Consider the following 21,866-nt stretch of genomic DNA (forward strand, 5'->3'; position numbering starts at 1 on the left):
TTTGCATGTCAAACTTGACCTTTTAACAAATTATGCATGCTCGCACAAAGGCATCCACATCTCTCCTCAAGGTAGGCCAATAGAAGAATGTCTCTACCGCTTTAATTGTCGCATCAATACCACAATGCCCTGCATATGGTGGGACATGACTCTCTTCCACGACCTTATGTTGCAATGGCCTAGTGACACAAAGTCTGCCATGCATCATCATAAAACCATTTCTGAGGAGGTAGTGCTCATGATGTTGCCCCTCTTGTAACTGTTCAAAGATCCTTGCAAACATCAGCAGTATACTGCTCCTTCATGTCATCTAGCTCATGATGATAAGGAATCAACACAGCTAAAATTTGTGGCTTTCTTGATAACGCATCAGCCACAACATTCTTCTTGCCTTCCACATGCATAATTTGAAAGTGAAACATGGAAAGAATGTTTGCGATAACTTTGACTGTGTCAAGAAGTATCGCAAGGTCTGATGATCTGTTTGGACAACAAAATCAGCATCTAAGAGGTAGTGCTTCCAGCTAGAAAGCGCATGAATCACGGCCAAGAGCTCTTTCTCATAGACTTGCATAGTCCTCTTTGGCCCTTGCAAAATTCGTCTTTCATAAGCTACTACCCGTCCATCTTGCATTAGCACTGCTCTGATGCTACTGCCACACGCGTCACAGTGGACCACAAATGACTTCCTGAGATCTGGCAAAACAATTACTGGATCTGAAGTCAACTTTTCCTTAACGAGACTAAAAGCTGAAATCTCTTTTTGGGTCCATCTGAAAGTGACCTCTTTCTTTTGCAAAGTGTGAAGAGGCGATGCTATCTCTGCAAAATTTCTGATAAACCTTCTATAGTAGGAACACAATCCCAAGAAGCTTCTGACATCGTGCACAGTCCTCAAGTCTGGCCATGTCTTAATAGCTTCGACCTTTGCGGGATCCATTTTGACATCATCCTTTGAGACTATATGGCCAAGAAAGTGGATCTCTTCAAGGAAGAATTCACTTTTCTTAGGATTGACAAGTAGCTTGTGAGACTGCGCAATTCTTCGAACACAATGGTCAAGTGACGCCTATGCTCTTCTTCATTCTTCGAATACACTATCAGGTCATCGAAGAACGTCCCAACAAACTGTTGATGCGAGCGGAAAATCCGGTCCATCATTCTGTTGAACGTGGCAGGAGCATTCGTTAGCCCAAACAACATCACTAGAAACTCATAAAGACCAAATGTCGTTCTAAACGCGGTCTTGTGCACATCCTCTGGCCTTATACAAATCTGATGGTACCCACTCTTAAGGTCTATCCTGCTGAAAATTGCAGCACCCTCTAAACGATCTAGAATATCATCAATTCTAGGAATAGGAAACCTATTCTTGATGGTATTCTTATTCAACGCACGGTAATCAATACACATGCGCCATGAGCCATCCTTCTTTTGTACTAGGAGCACTGGGGAGCAAAAGGGTGATGAACTAGGCTGAATCAACCCCTTCTCTAATAACTCCTCAACCTGGCCCATAATCTCTTTCTGCTGCGCCACGCTAACCCTGTAGGGAGGTCTATTTGGTGGGCTACACCGTGGCCCCAAATCTATCCGATGGTCCTCAGGTCTCTCTGGCGGCAATTGCGACGGTAATAAATCAGAAAAACAGTCACTAAACTTTAGCAAAAATGCTGACCTTTCTTTATCTAACACAGATAAATTTGACTGATCACTATCTGAGACATCACGTACAAAAATCAAGTACACAGAAAGATGATTCTTTATTACAGAAGTGATAGCAGAAGCAAATACAATAGGGATTGAGTCTCCTTTTAGCTTTACATCCAAGATGTGAGTTTTGTCCCTATGTTGTACAGTGATCTTTTTATTGTAGGCATCCAAGACTCCTTGCACTCGGAACATCCACGGGATCCCCAAGTTCCAACAAGGCATCACATCCTTCCAGCGGCATGATGTAGAACTCTTCTGTGTCCACATACGACTGAATATGCAGACGCAGGTTTCCAATGATGGGAGTAACACACTCTGAGTAGGCAGGACATGCCAACCCTGCCTGTGCTGTGTACCCCATCTCTTCAGCTTTGATGCCCAGCTTCAAAGCTAACTCTGGTGAGATAAAGCTGGCTTTGGCAACTAGATCAAAGAAGATGAGTGCCGTCTGATCCCTAACTTTACCCATGTCGTGCATAACTCACTGGCCTCTGTACTCGGCCTGTCACCCACCATGTCTTGCACCAAACTTGCCGTGGGTTTAGGCTTCTTGCCTTTCTTGTCTTCTTTATCATCTGAGTCAGCTGGTCTTTTCCTTTGTGGACAGTTGGTAGCAAAGTGACGAGGCTGCTCGCATATAAAGCATTTATTTTCAGCCAATAGGACCTTCTTTTCCTCGAGCGACTTGCGCACAAAAGGCTTCCTTTTCTGTTTCTTTGCCTGCGCTCCAGAAGTCCCGGCTGAATCCTCGTCCTTGGTGGCCTTTTCCGACCCATGTGACGCTTCAGGAGCCGTTTTCACAAAGGGCTTCTTCGCTGAATTTTTCTTTTGCTGCCCTCCTTTCTCGTTGCTTGGAAACCCATTGTCCTCTCCTTTCAACAAGGCAAGACCAGTGTTCGCAACTTCCATAAGCTGAGTAAGGGTAGCCACTTTGTTCTTAGTTCAGTAATCACGAAGCCCTTTAGGCAGCCCACAACAGTACTTCTCTATTTGCTCTGTCAGTGGCACAAATCTGTAGGAGGTCACTCAGAGTAACGCTTTACAAAACCTCCGATTGTACTCTAGCAAGCTCTTGCATGTAGCTGAAGTAAGCTGGTGCCAATTTGTCATGTCGTCGGCTTCAAATTCATTTGATAGCCAAGTAGATGCAAACATTTGCTTGAAGTAAACCCAAGTGGCAGGTGCCTGCCCTTGCATTAACAATGTTGTCCACCATGTAAGCGCATTGTTCTTTAAGAAAGTGGTAGCTTTCCTGACTTTCGAGGCCTCTGTAAAATTCCCTCTTGCATAAGTTGTATCAAACTGCTGGAGGAAAGTGAGAGCCTTTGCTTTATCCTCAAAGCCGATGACAGTGTTGAATTTCACAGCTGCACCACCTTTGTAAGCTTTCGGCTTCTCCAGTGCCCCCAAGTTGTCATATGGAATGGTCTGCAACATGGGCACTGTAGTAGGCATGATCGGCACATCTTGGCCATTCACATTTTGCGTTAGAGGTGTGATATCTGGCTGCTGTCCAGAAAAACCAGCCATGCCAAAATGACCCTGTGGTACCCCAAACTGGCCCTGGTTGCAGTGAAAACCTTGCTGCATGCCGATACTACCATACATGGGGTTTCGCATCATGCCTTGCATACCCCCAAACACTGTTCCTGGCATGTACGGCTGACTTCCAGGTGCATAACCAGCCAAACTTTGGAACACTGATCCACCCCCGAAATACCCAGGATGTACCGTGGGTGGTGGAAAAACTGGGTACATAGCCTGGTATCCAGTTCCCTGTCCATTCAAGACTGCATGCGGGCTTTGAAAGGTGGCGAGCTGAACTGGCATAACCTATGGAACAGCCACCTGTTCAAGCACGGGGGGAACCCGTTTTGGAGCCCCTGACTCCGCAACATGCGAGTGTTCCCTTTCCTGCTGAGTCGCATGAAGTACTTGGGATTGAGCCTCAACAAGCTCCGTACGCGGTGTAGGTTGCCTATTTTGCTATTGCACTGGTGACGCTTGCAAGAACTCCATAAACCTTGGATTCTACACCAGCTGCGAAAAGACATTCACCGCGGCGACTAACTGAGTCCTGAACGCATCATCCTCAAGTTGCCCAGTCATAAAGCCATGTACTACTGGAGGGACATTCACATTAACAGGAGGTACAAACTGACATGGCCGTGAGCTCTCGCCAATCTCGAAAACCATAGGGATTTCCTGTCTGTCCTTTGAAGAGGAACCCTCTTCCATAATGCCCTTCCCTTTGTCGGCCATAGTGTAATCCCGCGTTCCTGCACTCTTTGTTTTTACCTAAAACAACCGAGGCTCACTCTTTGAGGAAAATGTGATTGATGTCCCGACAACGGAACCTTGAAACTGGCCCGTGGGGCGGTAGGCGTTTCACCCGAAATTCTTTACTTTAGACACACACAGATAGAACATGCAAAGAAAACCTGTGACGGGAATTAACATTGAAGCACACACACGGCTCGGAAGCTAGAGTGCTCCGAGCAGACGCCGACAACCTGTAGGCCCCAAAATTGGCGCCCCTTTCGGTATTTCTTTATTCTTTAACAGAGGGAATAGAACTTGTGATCTCCTACGAGTTGCCCCGCATAATCCATGCTGAGAAACACCTGTTCTGTCCGATTTTGGCAGCATAACTGTACTAGGGCGCTTCACAGTCAGTATCCCCACTCAATAGATGACTTTCCTGACGCATACGGACACTTTGCAAAACCTGGCGAGAATCTGCAGCACGCTGAATTCTCTGTTTTTTGCCCCGAAAATGCGCCAGATCACCTCTACAGCGGTCCCCTCATGTCACGATTGCGACTATGTTAACAGCATTACATCTCTTCCTAGTTGCAGCAGATACGCAAAGTGCCATGCCAAGGAGAACCCCTACGCTTGGATGGTCACGACCCTTCGCTCAAGAGACATGCCTCTTCGCCAAAAGCCTTACTCCTTCGACGACTGGTCACACCCCTTCTCTCTACGGGTGCGAATCCTCGCCCAGCGGTTGCAGCTCTTCGTCGAAAGGATGTGTCTTTACGTCTAAAGTCATGTCTCTTCACCAAGAGATGTGTCTTTTCATTTGTGTGTCTCTTTGTCTCCTATATAAGGAGCCCTTGTATCACACATTCAAGGAATCAAACACAGAGTCTTCTGAGTCTTGTTTCTGAGTTCAATTCAAGTTTCTTAAGTCTTAATCATGAGTTTAAGTACTCAATTAACGATTAGCACCTCGAATCCTTACAGTGGTATCAGAGCAAATTTTTTTCCCGGGACCCGAAGGTTGTGAGCCTCTCACCCTAGCCGCTACACTCTACTCCCTTCCCGGAGTTGTATGGAAGCAGAGGAAAGATGGCATACTAGCTACCAGCTTATTGTGAGGTATTCCTAAATTCTACCATTTACATCCTTAATGCAGATATATGTACGGAGGGATGGCATACCCGATGTGTGTGCACAAATTTCCTGATGGAAGCCTCGCGGTGCACCTCTTCATCGGCACCCTTTCATCGGGCTGTGCCTCTTGGTATCCGTCTGTGCCTCCTCGAGGTGCCTCTTTGCCGATTGTGTCATGCGGTGCCTCTCTTGCTGTATCCCTTCACTAGATATGGATGCACCCTTTCACAAGGGGCATGTCCCTTCATGCCATTTGCTGGGCTGAATCGCGTGGCTACTGCACCCTTTCCCTAGCGTCACCCACCTTCACCAAGTGCTGAATTTCTGAAACGCTGGGCTGAAAATTCCCAAGCGTCACATGTTCGAAAACGGCAGCCATTTCCAACCCTTTGTTGGCGCTGGTTCGTAATACCTTTTTGCTGGGTTTTTTTTAACGTAAAACAACAGCAGCGCCACATACGTAATAATCCAGCCAGCGTAATACTTTAAAAAAAGTCAGGTTTTCATTTAAATTGGCGAGCCAGCGCCAAATTTTTTTTAAGCCCTCATGTGAACTTACATTATACATTAACCCTTCCCCAAATTCACTTACGAGAAATACATGACGACCAACAAGCAGCATTACAAATGGGCGCATGTTATTGTGCAAATTTCTCTCACCAACGGTACTTCAATGGTAGACGACGCATTCGGGTTCCCGTCCCTTATCTTTAACAATTGCCACGTCTGCGTGACAAATTCCGCCCTTTTGTGTTGCGTGTGCTCTCTCTCTTTCAGTTTCAGTTGTTATTGAAGTGCTAAAAGTTTGTTCAGTCTGCTCTTTTCTATTGGCACGTGGTGCCCGTCTTGTGACACGCGGACACTGCAACTGACCAATTGGCTTTTGCCACCTCAGTTGCACACACGTCTGGGTGGACGTGTGTGACAGAGGCCTAAAGGAAATATGACATTGGCAACGATGTGGGGGGCCCTTGAGAGGGTTGGTTGGGATCCCATCGAGTGTTATTCTTCTCCTCTCCCTTTGTCTCTCCCTCTACAGATCTCTACCGCACCCCTCATTCCCTCTCTCCAAGGAAAAGTAAAGGGAACCATCATTAAAGCTAGAAGGAATCACTAACGCAAGGAAAAGAAGAAAAGGATTTGTGGAAGTGTAAATCCTAGATCTTCACCATTTCAATTCCGCTGCACGTGACAACGGGAGTATTCTTCGATGACATGCTAATCTTTTCTAAATCGAAAGAGGAACATTGAAAGCACTTGGATATAGTGTTTCAGGAGCTACGTAAGCATGAGTTACATATAAATGCAAAGAAAAGTGAGGATGAGGTGCATAAGTGTTTCAGTAACTGCGTAAGTATGAGTTGTATATAAATGCAAAGAAAAGTGAGTTCTTTCTCACAAAGATTCATTACCTAGACCATATAGTCTTTCACAATCAAGTGAGTATGGATCTAGCAAAGATCTAGGTTGTACAAGTTGGCAAACTCCCACTACTGTACATGATGTACGTAGCTTTTTGGGATTGTATTCATATTATTGGAGATTTATCTGAGGCTTTGCTCATGTAGCATGGCCACTCCATGACCTAACAAGGAAGAAGATCCCTTTCAAATAGGGAACAAGACAACAAGTTGCCTATGACAAGCTCAAGTATCTATTGAGCTATGGCCCTATTCTGATAGTGCCAGACTTAAGGAAACCATTTGAGTTCAATGCGATGCCTCGGGTGATTGCATTGATGCAGTGCTTAACCAAGAAGCCCATGCAATAGCTTATGAGAGTAGACGGCTCAAGGATGCAAAATTGCATGCCTCGATCTACGAGAAGGAACTTATGGCTGTGATTCACGCATTGTCTACCTGGAAGCATTATCTTCTAGGAGCCGATTTTGTGATCAATACCGATCATCAGAGTCTGCGGTATTTTCTTACACAACGGAAATTATCTGAGAAGCTGATGGGATGGGCAATGTTTTTGTCCATGTTCATTTCCGGCTCAATGGATAATCGAGATTATCCCAAGATTTTGAAAGGATATGTACAAGCACTACAATTGAGGACAACTAGATGCTAGAGGGATGTTGCTAAATTGACTATTTTCTTATTTTTTGAGAAATTTCTATTTAATGAAATTAGGATATTTAAATGTGTACACTTGAACTGTTAAGTTGGGAACTATAGATCTACAAGAATTGATAAAAGCCATCAGGAATGGATATCTTTGATGTGTCATATGATGGGTGACATTAAGCATGGCGATGGAGTTGTTTCGTTAGTTTGGTGGGAGAGACCAAGTAACGGATATTTTGGATACGTCACAGGATGGGTGGCGAGAGCATTGGATAGAGAATATTCCGTTAGTCTGAGGAGAAAATCCGAGCTGGGTAAGAATTACGCATAAAGATGTAAGTACATGAATAAAGATGGGTTTTGAGAAGCTTTGATTAAACGCAGGATGTTTTTGAGTTCTTTTAAAATGCTTTCCCACGAGGAAGTCTATGTCTGTATCGTATCTGTGCATTAGGTTGCATCTAGGGACGCCTGGGGAGTGCTATGTAAGCATTAGTTTTCAACTCACAAGTTTTTAAACTGGCTCACCCTTATTTTAATAAGTGATCAGCCTACTTATAAAAAAAAGCAACATAAAAGGAGGGTGCCCCCAATCTGGCTAAATACAACAGGAGGGTAGCGATCTCTCTCTCTCTCTGTCTCTCTCACCTGCTGCCAACCCCTTTTTCTCTCTTCTCTCTCCATTTCAGCCACCCCCCATTTGCTATTGTTAAGAGAAAAAGCACCAGCCCCGCCCCCTCCGCTATTTGTGCCATCCCCCTAGGCCTGTAAAAATAGCAGGGGCGCCCCCACTCTCACAATTGTGCCAGCGCCAAGGAGAAGGAGACTCTACTGTGAAGGAATTGCAAGTGATCCCGACAAGTTTGCGTAAGGAGGTTATTTCCCATGCCAAGAGCAACAGTTGATGGTTGTGCATAAGATCTACGATTCTTTGCTACTGTGTTTGTGTTTTTGCAGGTACTTCATCTCGGAGAAAGGAGCAAGGAGGCTTCGCCTTACGCTCGGGCATTTCGGAAATGGAATTTGGGACGGTTTCTACACTTTGAGTAAAAGCTAGAAGGTCTCTGAGTTGAGAGCTAGCCTCTCAGGTTCTCGAACGAGAAGGAAATGACCATCGAGTCTGAGGTCTAGAACACTGTGCCGATCTTCTGCCTGCTATCTCTTTGTCAAGTTCTATTTATTTTCATCTTATTAATTGCTTGTGTGTGCTGCCGTTTGTGACACCACGTGCCTGGGAGATTTCAACAAAAAGAGTACAAGTAAGTGTTAACATCCATGAGAGAGGGGAGGAGGGGGGGACTCAAAGCAGCAAGAGCAAAACCTATGCAAATTGCTCACGCAGCAATATGTCCAATCGTGTTTTCGGCGATTTGCAAATTTTTCAAGCGCAAGCCCAATTATAGGTAACCCATACGATTTTGGCCCTCAAAATGCAACTAAAGGCTGCAAAGTAAAAAAAAAATCTTGAGAAACAAGAAACACGTTTTGGGAAATGGGAAATGGGAGGAAACGATGGAACGCTTTGAGGGGGGTACCCAATGTGTCGCATAGCTTCATTGACATGACTTGGAAGTAGATTTGACTTAACAACTTAAACGTTTGCGATGGGTTCACCGCCAAAAATTGTCTCTCCCTCTCAACTCTCTCTCCATCTCTCCCTCATACACACACACAGGTCGTTTTTGACCTAGTAGATAGCAATGCACTTTCAACAATAACTTCCTCATACAAACTCCAACTTCGGCTCAATCAAAGAGAATGATGCCCTCTACATGCTGATGTAAAAATAGAGATTTTGAGAGCAATGGAAGGCTTTGCTGTAGTAGCATTACTGAATTGAACAGGTTGGGGTAACTTACAGTTTTCTCGGCCATCTTGTTGGTGTTGTCTACTGCAACTTACAAGGGGCCTTCTTCATCAACGAGATCGAAAAACACAATGGAAAATGACCTCAAATCCCCAAAGATTCTAGATCCCAACACAAACATGTCATTGACAACAACGGAAGCCATGATTATAGCTTACTTGGTCTCATTGCAAGGGACTAAAACAAGCAAGGTGAAGAGCTACTCGCACTTGCAATTGAGAATGACACTTTAAAAGTTATTGTTGTTGAGAATAACCAGCTCAAAAAGGTGTTTGAAATGCAAATGGCGCGCTTGCCGCAACTCGAGAATGAAGTGCTAGAGTGTAAGCTCTCTCTCATGGACATGAATGCTTTTAAGAGAGCGCTTGAGCAAAGTTGAGCATGATTATGCAATGTAATGAAAGAGGAAAAGATGGGTACAATGAGACACGATGTAAGTGAAATGAGGAATGTATCGAAGTTAACCTAGTAGAATATTTTCGAGAGAGAGAAAGAAAAGAAAGAAAGAAAGATATATTAACGTCCTGTCGAGGCCAAAGCTGACCTATAGGACAAATCAGAACACATCTTTGGTTATATATATATATATATATATATATATATATATATATATATATATATATATAGAGAGAGAGAGAGAGAGAGAGAGAGAGAGAGAGAGAGAGAGAGAGAGAGAGAGAGAGAGAGAGAGAGAGAGAGAGAGAGAGATGTGAATGAAATGTAATATTAACGTCTTCAAAAGGCCAAAATGACCCATGAGACCAAAAGGTTACATGTGGTGAATCTAATACCAGGTCTGGGTACAAAAAGTACAAAGAACTGAAAAGAAAATAGTGGGTAGGGGTGGGGTGAAAGCTGATACAAAGGGAATACAAAGGGTGAGCTGATACAATGGAGCTCGAAGCATCATATACGCATACATCAGTATCCGGGACGGCTCCTATGTCGCGCTAGTATGGTATGGATCCTCTGTCACAATTTGCGTCGATATCGAGAGGGCCCTCTCATCCGTGGGCGACGGGACCGCCCCTACTCTATCACCCGATCAAGCAGTATGCCTCTGGTGTTGTTATGTTGTGGGGGTTGCTCGAACTCCTCTGTCTGTGAGACTGAAAGAAATCTGTAATCTTCCGTTGTCGCTGCATCTCTCTCATTGTGCCCCTCTTCAAGAGGTTCTCTCTGTGTTTACGAATCTCCAGTAAGTATAATCCGAGGCATCTTTGATCCTGGTATCTCATGACTCTAGAAAGTGGCTCAAAACCCTCTCTGAATAGACAGTGAAAGCGGCCTCGTATCTCGTAGTATACTGGGCAGTGACATATGTAATGTAGCTCTGTCTCTGGCTCTATTTGGCACACCTGACAAATCCTGGACTCAGCGGGTACTCCTCTAAATCTGCCTGTCTCGATCTCTAGCTGATGTGAGGATGTGCGTATCTGACCAATAACATACCATATCCCGTGGGATAGATGAGTATCCATGTATCCTGGTTTGATCACAAAACTATCCTCTGTGAGTTGGAGAAGATGCTCTCTATAGAAAGTCATCTTCGTACCTAGCTCGTGTAGGTTGTATCCATGTTCTCTTCGTATCCAACTGAATCAAGTCCTGTCTGATGAGCCTGGTAATCTCTGCCCTAGTGAGGGGGATGGAGGGTGCATCCAGAGAGTACTGAAATGGGGGTAGCCGGTCCATACTAAAGCCATGTAACTGAAACCAAGATGCCATCTCTGCATACCAACATGATCTATCTCCCTGCAATGCCAGCTGTCGCGAAGACTCTAGTGCTAATCGAGCATATCTGTCTCTAGGGAGAGCCCAAGTGCTATGCATAAATGAAACTGATCGAGTGAGTGCCTCCACTACCAATGGAAAAGTAGCGAGCTCTGCCCTAGCAATGTCATGTGGTACCGAGGCCTTGGCCCTAATCATCCGAGAGATCATAGACACCAAGGGCTTCTCCATACATCTCCATCCATCAGTACAGCTCTGCTATGATGATTAACTGAGGGGCCCCATATCTCCACTCCGTACAGCATGGCGGAAGTGACCAAAGTGTCAAAGAGCCAAAGCTTTGTCTGAGGTTCTTGGAACTGAACCTGCGAACATATCCTCTCAAGTCTCCCCAATGCTGCATAGGCTCTGGTCAATCGCGTATCTGCTGCACGCCTTAGGGAAAATACTGGACCACAAGTGTATGTATCTGCATACTCCACAATCTCTCGACCATATGTACAAGTGGGGGCCGACCTCCTTATCCATTGCGCCGTGGTGTTAGACACCATTACCTTGGTCTTACCAAGGTTCATAGACAATCCACTGTCCCATGCAAATACATGCAGTGCATCCAAATGACGCTGCATCCCTTCTGGAGAACCGGAGATCAACACAATATCATCAGCATATAATAGCAACGGAATCCATGTCCTTGCCAGCTGAGCACCTCTGTCACCCTCTGTATGTACATAATTTGAAAACTCATCTACATATATCCCAAAGAGATTCGGAGATAGTGGACAACCTTGCTTCACCCCAATGGTGGAGTGAACCATGTTGGACATGCCCTGAGTAGTGCGTACTTGTCCTACCACTGTCCTATATAAAGCTAAGATCCCCCAGATTAGCTCTGTGGGCACCCCCATGTCTTGCAATCTACGTATGAGTCTAGCTCGTGGCACTGTATCAAAGGCTTTGCAGAAATCCACAAAGCTACAATATATCCTCCTGCCATGGTGTCTACCCTCCTCAATAATGGCTCTAAGTGTTAAAATCTGGTCAAGAGTGGAAAAACCTATCGTGAAACCTACCTGTCCTGCTGCCCGTATACCCTCTCTCTCTCTGCCCATCCACTTAACTCATGCTCAAGAATTGATGCATATAGCCTAGCTAGAGTGTGACCAACCACGATGGTTCAATAATTCTCGGGAAGCATAGGGTCTCCCGACTTGAAGATAGGCACAATAGTGGACATACTCCAAGTCTCAGGGAAACCCTCATACTACATGGCTCTATTAAACATCATAGCAAGAGGCTCTGCAAGCATATCTCTGGCATGGATAAAGTGCTCTGCTACTAGACCATCATGATCCTGTGCTCTTCGTGTCTTCATCTTGTCAATGACTTTCCTTACCCTCTCAGCAGTAAAGAAAGTACATGTTTCTGGGCATGCCTCTAGAGGGTCAGGCAAAGGTGGCTGCCCCGATGCTGTATAAAGAGATGTAGCATATTCCCCCATGTCTCTGTGGAAATGATGGCTGGCGGTGGAGAGTGCTCATTGAAAAGCCTCCATGCCTCACTAGAGTCCTGACTCATAAGCAACTAATACAGATCACGCTCTAATTGAGATAGGTAAGCCCTCTTCTTTCGTTGCACTAGGCGGCGGAAGATAATCCGTGAGTGTCTATGTGTAGTAGTACCCATGAGCACCTCTCTCAATAATCTGATCCTCGTCTCTCTACACTCCTCATCATACCAACTGTTTCGAGGCATGCTCCCAGATCGTCTGCGTGTAGGCTGGCTGTGGGGATATGCCTCTGATGCTGCATCATGTAGCGTCTCTGTCAGAATCTGGGTGAGCTCATCTGGTGATCGTCCTGGCTCCTAAGTGCATAGCTGCTTGTATATCTCATCAGTGTACACGTGATCCGTCTCCCTTGTGAAGGTATACCGAGTATGTGTGGAGACCTCTCCCAATGGAGCTGTGTTGAACTAGAACAATAGAGTGAAAGACAAGATAGCATGATCGACTGCTACCCCAACCGGCCTAGTTCCCACCACGAAATCCTGAAAGGAAGGAATGAGTCCTGGCGGAGCCATAACATAATCCACTGTACTAGCACCATGCCGATGTGGAAAGCATGTATAACCAACAGCTGCGCTGCAGGGAATCTCTGTAGGCCATTCAAAATGGCCAATCCATGTGCAGTCCCCATATCAATCAAGTATCTGCCATACTCGGTGTGCTCCTCATCCTGTGATAGTCTAGACAGGCCTATTTCTGTAATATCAAGCTCCCGCATCAACTCCTCTGAGGTATCATAGAATACTGTTTGGTGATGGGCAGTCCTAGCATTGAAATCCCCCAAGATAATAATGTGGCCATCTCTGGAAAACTCCCATATATCATCATCTAAAATAGAGAAGGGGGACTGTCCTCTAGGTGATGCATATACTGACGTACTAGGAGGGAAATAGCAAATAGCGATGTAGAGATATCTGCCTGTCTCTGCCTTTAGTCTCACCCACATGTACCTAGCATGCTCATCCCTCCGAGCTATATGTATCAGAGACTGTAGCTCCTCCCTGAATAAGACTGCCACTCCTCCTGAATCTCGTCCTCTACACTCTGATCGAGTCTCCTGTCTACAAGTTGTCTCCCATCTGTATCCGCTCACATGGGGCATGGACTGCCCCGAGGCCTGATGCGTCTCAGAGTAGAAAATGATGTCTCTCCTTGTGAAACTATCCTCAAAGGCCCCTACATCAAGGCGCAAAGATCCATTACAATTCCATGTAGCCACTCTGAGTGTGGTCCCACAGGTCTCGCACCGTCATGCGGAGCGCTTCTCCAGAATAACCACTCGTCCATCCTTGTAGAAGGCCACTTTCCCCTTCTCTCGAGCTGTCATTATCTCGGGCATAACTTCTTTCATATGAGCAAGCTGTGTGAGTGTGAGGTCATCTCCAAGGAATATGCCCGTTTTCTTTAGTGTAGGACGCTTCTTCAAGAAGTCCTTCTTTGCCTCCATGGATGGGAAGCGCATGATTAGAGCTCTTTCTTTTGAAGTCTCCCCATTTCCTTGTGTCTTCTTCCCTACCCTCCATGCCTTTGTATGAGTAGCCTCACTACCCATCATGCGGAGAAGTTATTTGACTTCCCCTTCCACATCATCTCGGTCTTTAAGACCGGTTATTCGTATGTGCAAAGCTCTAGTCTTCCTGCGCTGCTCTTCTTCTAAAGTCATGTTGATGATTGTAGGAGTGGGGATAGATGTGGTTTCAGAGAGAGAGAGAGAGAGAGAGAGAGAGAGAGAGAGAGAGACTTGTTCAGGTTTTATGTCTTTACGAATGTACCCAATTGAGTGTTGCATGCTTTGTGGAAGTTTTAGGCAGCCGAGTCGAATGATTATTGAAGCCTAAAATTTCAATGACCTGTGTTGATGCAAAAAATCTGCGGATCAAAATGTTGTCATAACAAATCTCTTTTTATCTTCTCCAGTTGCACACTTTCCCTGAGGGAAAAATATCTCAGGAGAATGGTCCAATTCGCCGCCTGAAGTGGGGAGTTGCAAGCTTAATAGAGCGAGCATTGGTTCCTCCTATTGTTCTACCGATCTGTCACAGTGGTTTTGAAAAAGTAAGTGGTAAATCTGTAGCTAAGCCTTCATGCTATTCTCATCTATCTTTCTTTTGTATTTGTAAGCTGAAAATTATTTTGTGCTTTCAGTCAACCATTTATAAGTTCGCAGGGTATTCTTACTAACCAAGGAGGTTGTGTGCACCAAGGAGAGATCGGTTTTTGGATTTTTACCTTTTATAAAATGTATTAAAATTGCAAGGTGGGTGTGCAACTTGAAACACATTTGTGTATCAACACCTCTTCTTCTAGCCTCACCTGTAGTATGTAACCCAGGCATTTTAAACAAGCCTTAGAGGTAAGGTGATCACAATGAAAGAAAATCAAAAGATAATTGAGTTAGCAGTTACAAATAGGAACGAATTCATGATTTTTACCCTTGTGTAAATTGAGCGTGTCAGAAAGCCGGGAACTGAAGAGCTTTCTTCCCTCAAAGAACTGCGCGTGCAAGTTTCCTTGCATACGGCTCAAATGACAAGGGAAGGTTAAGCCCTTTTAGGCAAAACTATGGATAATGTGTAAGAGATGGATGGAAATAGTTTTGGGTGTTCCCCATTCTACTAGGATTTCCAGTGAGAAGTAATAGCCAAGCAAGGAGACAATCTGAAGTATGGCATCACAAGGCTTTTGTGCATCAGCATGGAGTCTGGATTCCTCCTGATTGAATCACCGCTTAGTGGTACCAACCTCTCATGCATTGATAAGAGTTTATGTTGGTGACCTCCTAGGTGAGAGAGCGGGTGGTTGTAAGCTACTGCAAAAAAATGGTGCCCAAAAGCAGGTCAATTCAGCATAAAATCTGCTACATCAGCTCCGAAGTGTTTGACGGATGCCACGTCAGCAAATCCGTACGCGATGCCATGTCATCATTTACGATCCACCCCCATGTGTTGCTGCAGACTGCCCTTATGCTGTTGCTGCCGCGGCCCACCTACCCTACACCCTCGCTACTGCTCTCCCCCCCCCCCCCCCCCCCCCCCCCCCCCCCCCCCCCCCCCCCCCCCAAAAAAAAAAAAAAAAAAAAAAAAAATAAAATAAAAAAATCCCCACTGCCCTAACATCTTCCCAGTCTTCGTGACGAGAGAGGAACACATGAAAGATGGCCAAGACGAAGGAAGAAGTTGGGAAGGAGATGAGCAAACTAGACGACAAGGTCAAAGATAACAAGAAGATAGTTGATGCCTCCATCACCACCATCATCAACCAGCTTGTGAAGCTTAAGAAAGAAACGGAGAGTCTCGTTAAGGAGAAGGAAGCATGGCAGAAGGAGAAGAAGCAGTGGGAGGAGGAGAGAGAGAGAGGAGGAGGAATGGAAGAAAGAAAAGAAAAGGAAGAGTTGAAGGAGCAAATTGAAGTCCTCCATGATTCTATTGCATCCCTCACCCCCGAAGGAGAGACAAAGCAGAAGCCAAGGAAGCCCTCAAGGAGGCGATCACCAAAGACGGCAAGCATCGAAGAGAAATTGGAGGCCACCAAGGAAGGATGGGTCGAAGTAGTCAAGAAGAATATAAAAAAAGAGGCAAGAGCGAAGGCGAGGCGCTCATGATACACAACCATTGAGAAAGAGAAGATGCGACAAGCCCGTCGCCTCAATGTACGAGTGATTGGCATCAAAGAAGAGGAGCCCTCATCCTCCAATTCGCCTCCGAGGAGTCTCGGACCTCATTCATCCGAAAGAGGGCCATCTTGAGAGGTCTAGAGGGCCCTTCTATCTTTTTTGACAACTACCTCACGAAGAGGCAACAAGACCACCGCCGTGCATGCATGCCTAGGGTCAAAAAAGCTCGCAAAAAAGGGAAGAAGGCGGTTTACCAAGATGGTAGGGTCATCATTGATGGCAAGACCATCGCATAGGGACTTGCGGCCTATGAGACACATGAGGAGATCCACATTGCGGTTTGGAACTGCAACGGGGATCTATGGACACCTAGAGAGACTTAAGGAGGTGATGAGAGGACGAGACTTTATTCTCTTGACAGAGACACGCGAGAGCACATAGCGGAGTCTACCAAGGAGTCATGGCTTTCAGTGGGAGTTATCACATCGAGGGAGTACTCGCCAGCACACTACACGAGTGTCGCAAGGGGTGGCTATACTCTTGAGACATGGAGTCTAGGGCAAGATACAGATTGTTGCACGGAACCCGGTGACCCGTTACCTTTGGATTCACTTTGAGCTATCACGGACAAATTCATCTACATTACCCTCTGTTACTCCCCCCCTTCCCCCCCCCCCCCCCCCCCCAAGGCACAGATTTGCTACTACAGAGACGGAGAGGGATGGGGAGGAGAGACCGTCCCCATACACATGCTTCTCAGATGAGATTACGGAGTACTCTACACTGGGGGAAGTCTTCCTTATGGGAGACTTCAATGCCAGGACATGCTGTGACCAATGTGAGACATACGACACAGAGGACACGGTGACACTATACGCCACACTTGATGAGGCTACCATGCGTAACAAACTTGGGCACCCCAAGTCTAGATTCTGTTGCGACACGAGAGAGAATCACTTAAAATACTTCACAAGTTTAAAATCAAAGTTCAATTTGGTCGACACGGCCCGGCGTAGTTCCATGCCTTGAGAGATTGGCCCCGAAGACTGGCGCCCCTTTCGGTATTTCTTTTATATTAACCTTTGAGAAAAGTACAACTCCCGCAAGGTTCTCTGCTCTCAAACTCTGCGTCCAGATGCTTTGAGAAGTGAGGCCCTTAGGGCTCTTTTATTCTTACAAAGTAGAGCCCCAAAAGCAATTAAACTCAAAAGCAAATAGTCCCTAAAGCAATTTGTTCCAAAAGCAATTGATCCCAAAAATCTGAAGCATCAACGTAATTTGCGGAAATTTGTACAACAGCCACGTCAGCATGTCAGCGCGATATGCGGAGATCCGTATTGCTGTCCGTACAGTTTTTGCCACGTCAACACCTGTCTGTATTGCCATGTCAGCACATCTATTCGTACAATTTTTGCTCGCGGGTGGTCATGCCACGTCACCATATCTACATTGGTATTAGAGCACAAGGTTTCTCTTTTCTTGCTCAAGAAGGGAGGTCCTCAAGCTAGCTATAAATGGTTGGTATTATTAATTGCAATTGAGTAAGTAGAAACGGGATTTTTCAGCCTTGCAGTGTGCTTGCCTTTGTGCAGATAACGGGGCATCACCGTCGAAAGCTATGGTCTTAATAGTGGAGTCCTACGGGGCTTGCCTATGACTTAACTTTGAGCTATTAGAAGCTTGACAGGAGCCGGTACTGTTTTGGTGTTGAAAGACCCTCTCTTCTATTCCTTGCAATAAATAATACCAACCATTTATAGCTAGCTTGAGGACCTCCCTTCTTGAGCAAGAAAAGAGAAACCTTGTGCTCTGATACCAATGGCGACATACCCTCCTCTTGAAAGAATTGGAATCGCCCTCGATTACGCCTGCAACACAGACAAAGGCCGTAAACTGTCTTAATAGACACTGATTGTTAGTACCGATGCACTAGACGCAACAAATCTAGCACATGTATAAAGACAACAATCACATCACTCACATGACATCACATGACAATCAATCACAGAAACATTTAATCCAAATCTCAGACAACGATTGCCAGCAACGTATTTAGTAACCACATCTAGATCCATTCCGGACCGCATTGATGTCGGGTTAACTAATCCCATATTGCGATCATGTCTATAGAGATTTTTCGACTCAAGCACTGTCGTGTGCAAGTAGTCATTCGCCTCAAGCACTATTGTGTGCGAGAAATCTTTCACCTCAAGCACTGTCATATGCGAGAATTTGTTGCCTCAAGCTCTGTCATGTGCGAGAATCATTTCCGAGGATCCCAATTTATCACTAAGTTCATACTGAATAGAGTGGTCCAGTCATTCATTCCATTGAATCAGTCGTGATTCATGATTCGTTATCCGGTTCATTCGGGAGCTGTCACTGCTCCATCTCATTCTTAATTCTTCTCTTTTTCCAGAATTAACAGATTCTTTCATAAAACATTAGTTTTATTCAAAATTTAAAATCATATTCCAAAAAAAGTCTTGTTTCATAAATTCATAAAGCAAAATAATGCTAATTCAAAAATTTGTTTTGGAACAAGTATCGCCTCGTCTTGTTGTTCTTTAATCTGCTAGTCATCTTGATTCTTGTGCCCTTTTGGGGCACTGTGTAGCGATATGTCCTTGTTCTCCACATTCAAAGCACTTTCCTGCTTTGAAATATTCATCTCTTTGGTCTTTTGTGAGAGAAGGTCGTCTATCTCTTCGTCGATTGTTTCTGCTATGACTTGTTGAAGGTTCATCTGATGGGTAAATCAATCTACCCGAATGTATAGCAAATCCCCGCTTCGCGTGTCCCATCAATTGTTGTATAGACTCGAACTTCCTTTCGAGACAATAGTCTCGAATTTCTTTGGGAAGTCCACAACAAAACCGTTCAATCTGCTCCTTAAAATTGTTCTTCTTAAAGGATGAAACAGGTAGAAAAATTTCCCAAAATCTTTTACAGTAAGAATCCAAAGATTCTGTCTTGACCATCCGAACATGGTTCTAGTCAGTAATTACATCTTGTTCGTATTCTTGTGTGAGCCATGAAGAAATAAAGAGTTTCTTAAATTTCAACCACTTTGTCGGTGCTTGTTTCCTTAACAATAGAGTGGAGCACCATGTCCGTGCATTGCCTTTCAGAAAGGATGCCACCCGTCTGATCTTGGAGTGCTCTGTATAGCGACCTCCAAAAAATGCTATGTCAAACTGTTGGACAAAGGCTAAAGCCTTGGGAGCATCTCGAAACCCTTAAAAGCACTCAAACTTTAGTGCCTGTCCTCCCTCTTTGAATTCTTTGGGCTTTTTGCCCTTGTGGTCGAGGAAGTCATATATTGATTGGCTATGTAAAAATGATTTCTTTTTGCATAAAACATGTGATCTTTCCGTCGTTTCTTGCCCTTCCTGTCCTCATCACTTGAGTTAGAAGAAGATGAGGTGTCTGAGCTATTAGAAGATGAGGACGAACTGCGCAATCCTTCGAAGCGTACATGCTTCTTCTACTTTTTGGCGTTTTCAAAAGTGGATTTTTGACCCAAGTAACCGGGAAAACTAGTTCCCTTGTTACGTTGCTTTAGTTGCTTTTCCGACGGCTTCTTCGTGTCCAGAAGCTGATTGATTTGGGCATGGACCGCATCATGGAGTTCTTCTTTAGTAAACATTCTCGGAGTAGGAGGCTTCTTGATCGCCGGTTTGATTGGTGGCTAAGGGCTTAGTGATTTTCTGCCACTGAGTATGCACTTCAGCCATCGACTGTTGGGTCAAAAATTTTGCAAACTGAGGATCCTTAGCAAATTTAATCATCTGCTTTGTTGCCTTGTCAACCAGTTGTCGACGTTCCATCGCTTCAATCTCGAACTGAGTAGGCCGAGGTGGGTTGTACTCTTCCTCTGTTTGCTCATGAGAATCTTCTTCGTGATCTCCTCCCGCATTAGCAGATGCAGAAGAAGTCAACTGATCTTTGTTGGAATCCATAAGTAATGTGGGATTCTTTATGGCTTTATGCCCTGTAAGACCGAGCGATGAAGACGGGAGCGCGTCCGATGCGCTATGTATGAAGGGTGGGAGTCGCTAATAAGTCCGGGTCGGGACTTGAAGATAGCTCAAATATACCTCAAATCACAATTTCCAAGAGTGCCCTGTCTGCAATTTGATAGGACCGGTATGCTTTGAGAAAAGCACATGCCTGATACTCTGATACCATGTGTAACAAACTTGGGCACCCCAAGTCTAGATTCTGTCGCGACAAAAGAGAATCACTTAAAATACTTGACAACTTTAAAATCACAGTTCAATTTGGGGTCAACACGGTCCAGCGTAGTTCCGTGCCAAGAGAGATTGGTCCCAAAGACTGGCGTCCCTTTCGGCATCCACGGCCTACAACAATGTCGGTCTTAAGATCATACTAGGTATATATGTATTTATATGGATTATCGAGTGAGCACCTCATTTATGCAGCTGCCACGATAGCCCCATCGATTGCACATGTATTCAACCGGGGTATAGGGGAAGGTTTCCCAGAGGAGTGGACTCGGCACACCATTGTGCTAATCCACAAATCTGGAGACACCTTGGACCCAGGGAATTATAGGACTATCATGATTGGCCATACAATGGCCAAACTATATGGGGCAGCACTTGAGGGTGAGCTCAGTTCATATGGGGAAAGTGAGGGCCTACGGGCTCTGGGCCAGGCAAGTTTCAGGCGGACCTTCTCCATTATCGACCACATCTTTGTTCTGCGCTACCTCATCAATGGGGCAAAGGTGCCGAAGAAGAAGCTTTATTGCTGCTTTGTAGATTTCCGCAAAGCGTTTGACAGAGTGGGAAGAAGAAGAAGAAGAAGAAGAAGAAGAAGAGAATTTTATCTCACCGAGAGAGGCTCTTTCGGGGACTTCAGAGTCTGGGGATACCATCAAAGATGATTTGGGCCATCTATGCTCTCTAAGAGAGAGTGACTGGGAGAGTTTGTTGTCCAGGCGGACTGTCAGAGTCTATTGCTAGCATCATTGGTGTTAAGCAAAGATGTCCCTCTCCCCGACCCTCTTTAGATTCTACATCGACGAGATCTCCCACTACATCTATGAGCGGGAGGGGCAAGAGCTGACCTAGTAGGTAATCTAGTCCACATTATGCTATATGTTGATGACATTGTTTTGATTTCAGAGTCACCAGAGGGTTACAAAGCCATTTGAACGCCTTGGATGAGTTCTCTACACGTAGAGGACTGGCAGTACCTTGGGAAGACCAAGGCCGAGTAGCCACTTTTACAGTAGCAGGAGTGCCAATGGAGGTGGTCATTTCCTACGTCTATCTGGGACCTTCTCCATGGCACAGGCCGCCACTGACAGACTCACCCGAGGATATGCAGCTTTGGCCATATTAGAGTGGTTATGTCATCAGGCACACTTTCAGGAGCCCCGCACGAAGGTCTGGCCATTTGATACATTAGTCACCCCACCTTGATGTATGCAGCAACAGTGTGGGTGTCACGTGTACATCTAACCCTATGTGCATGTGGACAAGCTATATCTCCTATGTCTAGGATTTAGGTCAACCTAGGAAGTATTCTGGTACTCTTGTGAGCATGTACGCAGGATGTGCATGTCCACGCACTCTAGAGAAGCTGCATACCCTCTGATTGCACAAGAGCTCAGCCACTGTCCGCTTGGTGTAGGCACTGGGGAGTGTTCCCATTAGTACCAAGTCTAGGTAAATCTGCATGTGAATCACCTCTTATTAATAGTTCATCAACTTATTAATAAGTTACATTTTACCATCATTTAGAAATTGTGGGTTTTTAAGTGGCATTGCCCTACCCAGCTTTTGCCCCATATATAAGTGACCTTAGGGGTCTCTTCTCAACCATAAGTTAGTACCTCAGTACCCACACCAATACCCGCAATACCTCAGCACC

The 21,866-nt window shown here is 45.2% G+C and overlaps 1 protein-coding gene across 1 annotated transcript in view; it reads left to right on the top strand.

Moving 5' to 3' along the window:
• LOC147460863 (Phospholipid/glycerol acyltransferase family protein) overlaps positions 1-21,866 on the top strand; it is a 54,243-nt gene that overhangs the window by 21,061 nt on the left and 11,316 nt on the right. Inside the window, exon 4 of the mRNA XM_086508551.1 lies at positions 14,267-14,404. Coding sequence (XP_086364677.1) covers positions 14,267-14,404 — 138 coding nt within the window. The remainder of the gene's footprint in view (positions 1-14,266; positions 14,405-21,866) is intronic.

Source organism: Adiantum capillus-veneris, chromosome 3 (assembly GCF_014529385.1).
Source record: "Adiantum capillus-veneris isolate H3 chromosome 3, ASM1452938v2, whole genome shotgun sequence".
Classification (NCBI taxonomy): Eukaryota; Viridiplantae; Streptophyta; class Polypodiopsida; order Polypodiales; family Pteridaceae; genus Adiantum; species Adiantum capillus-veneris.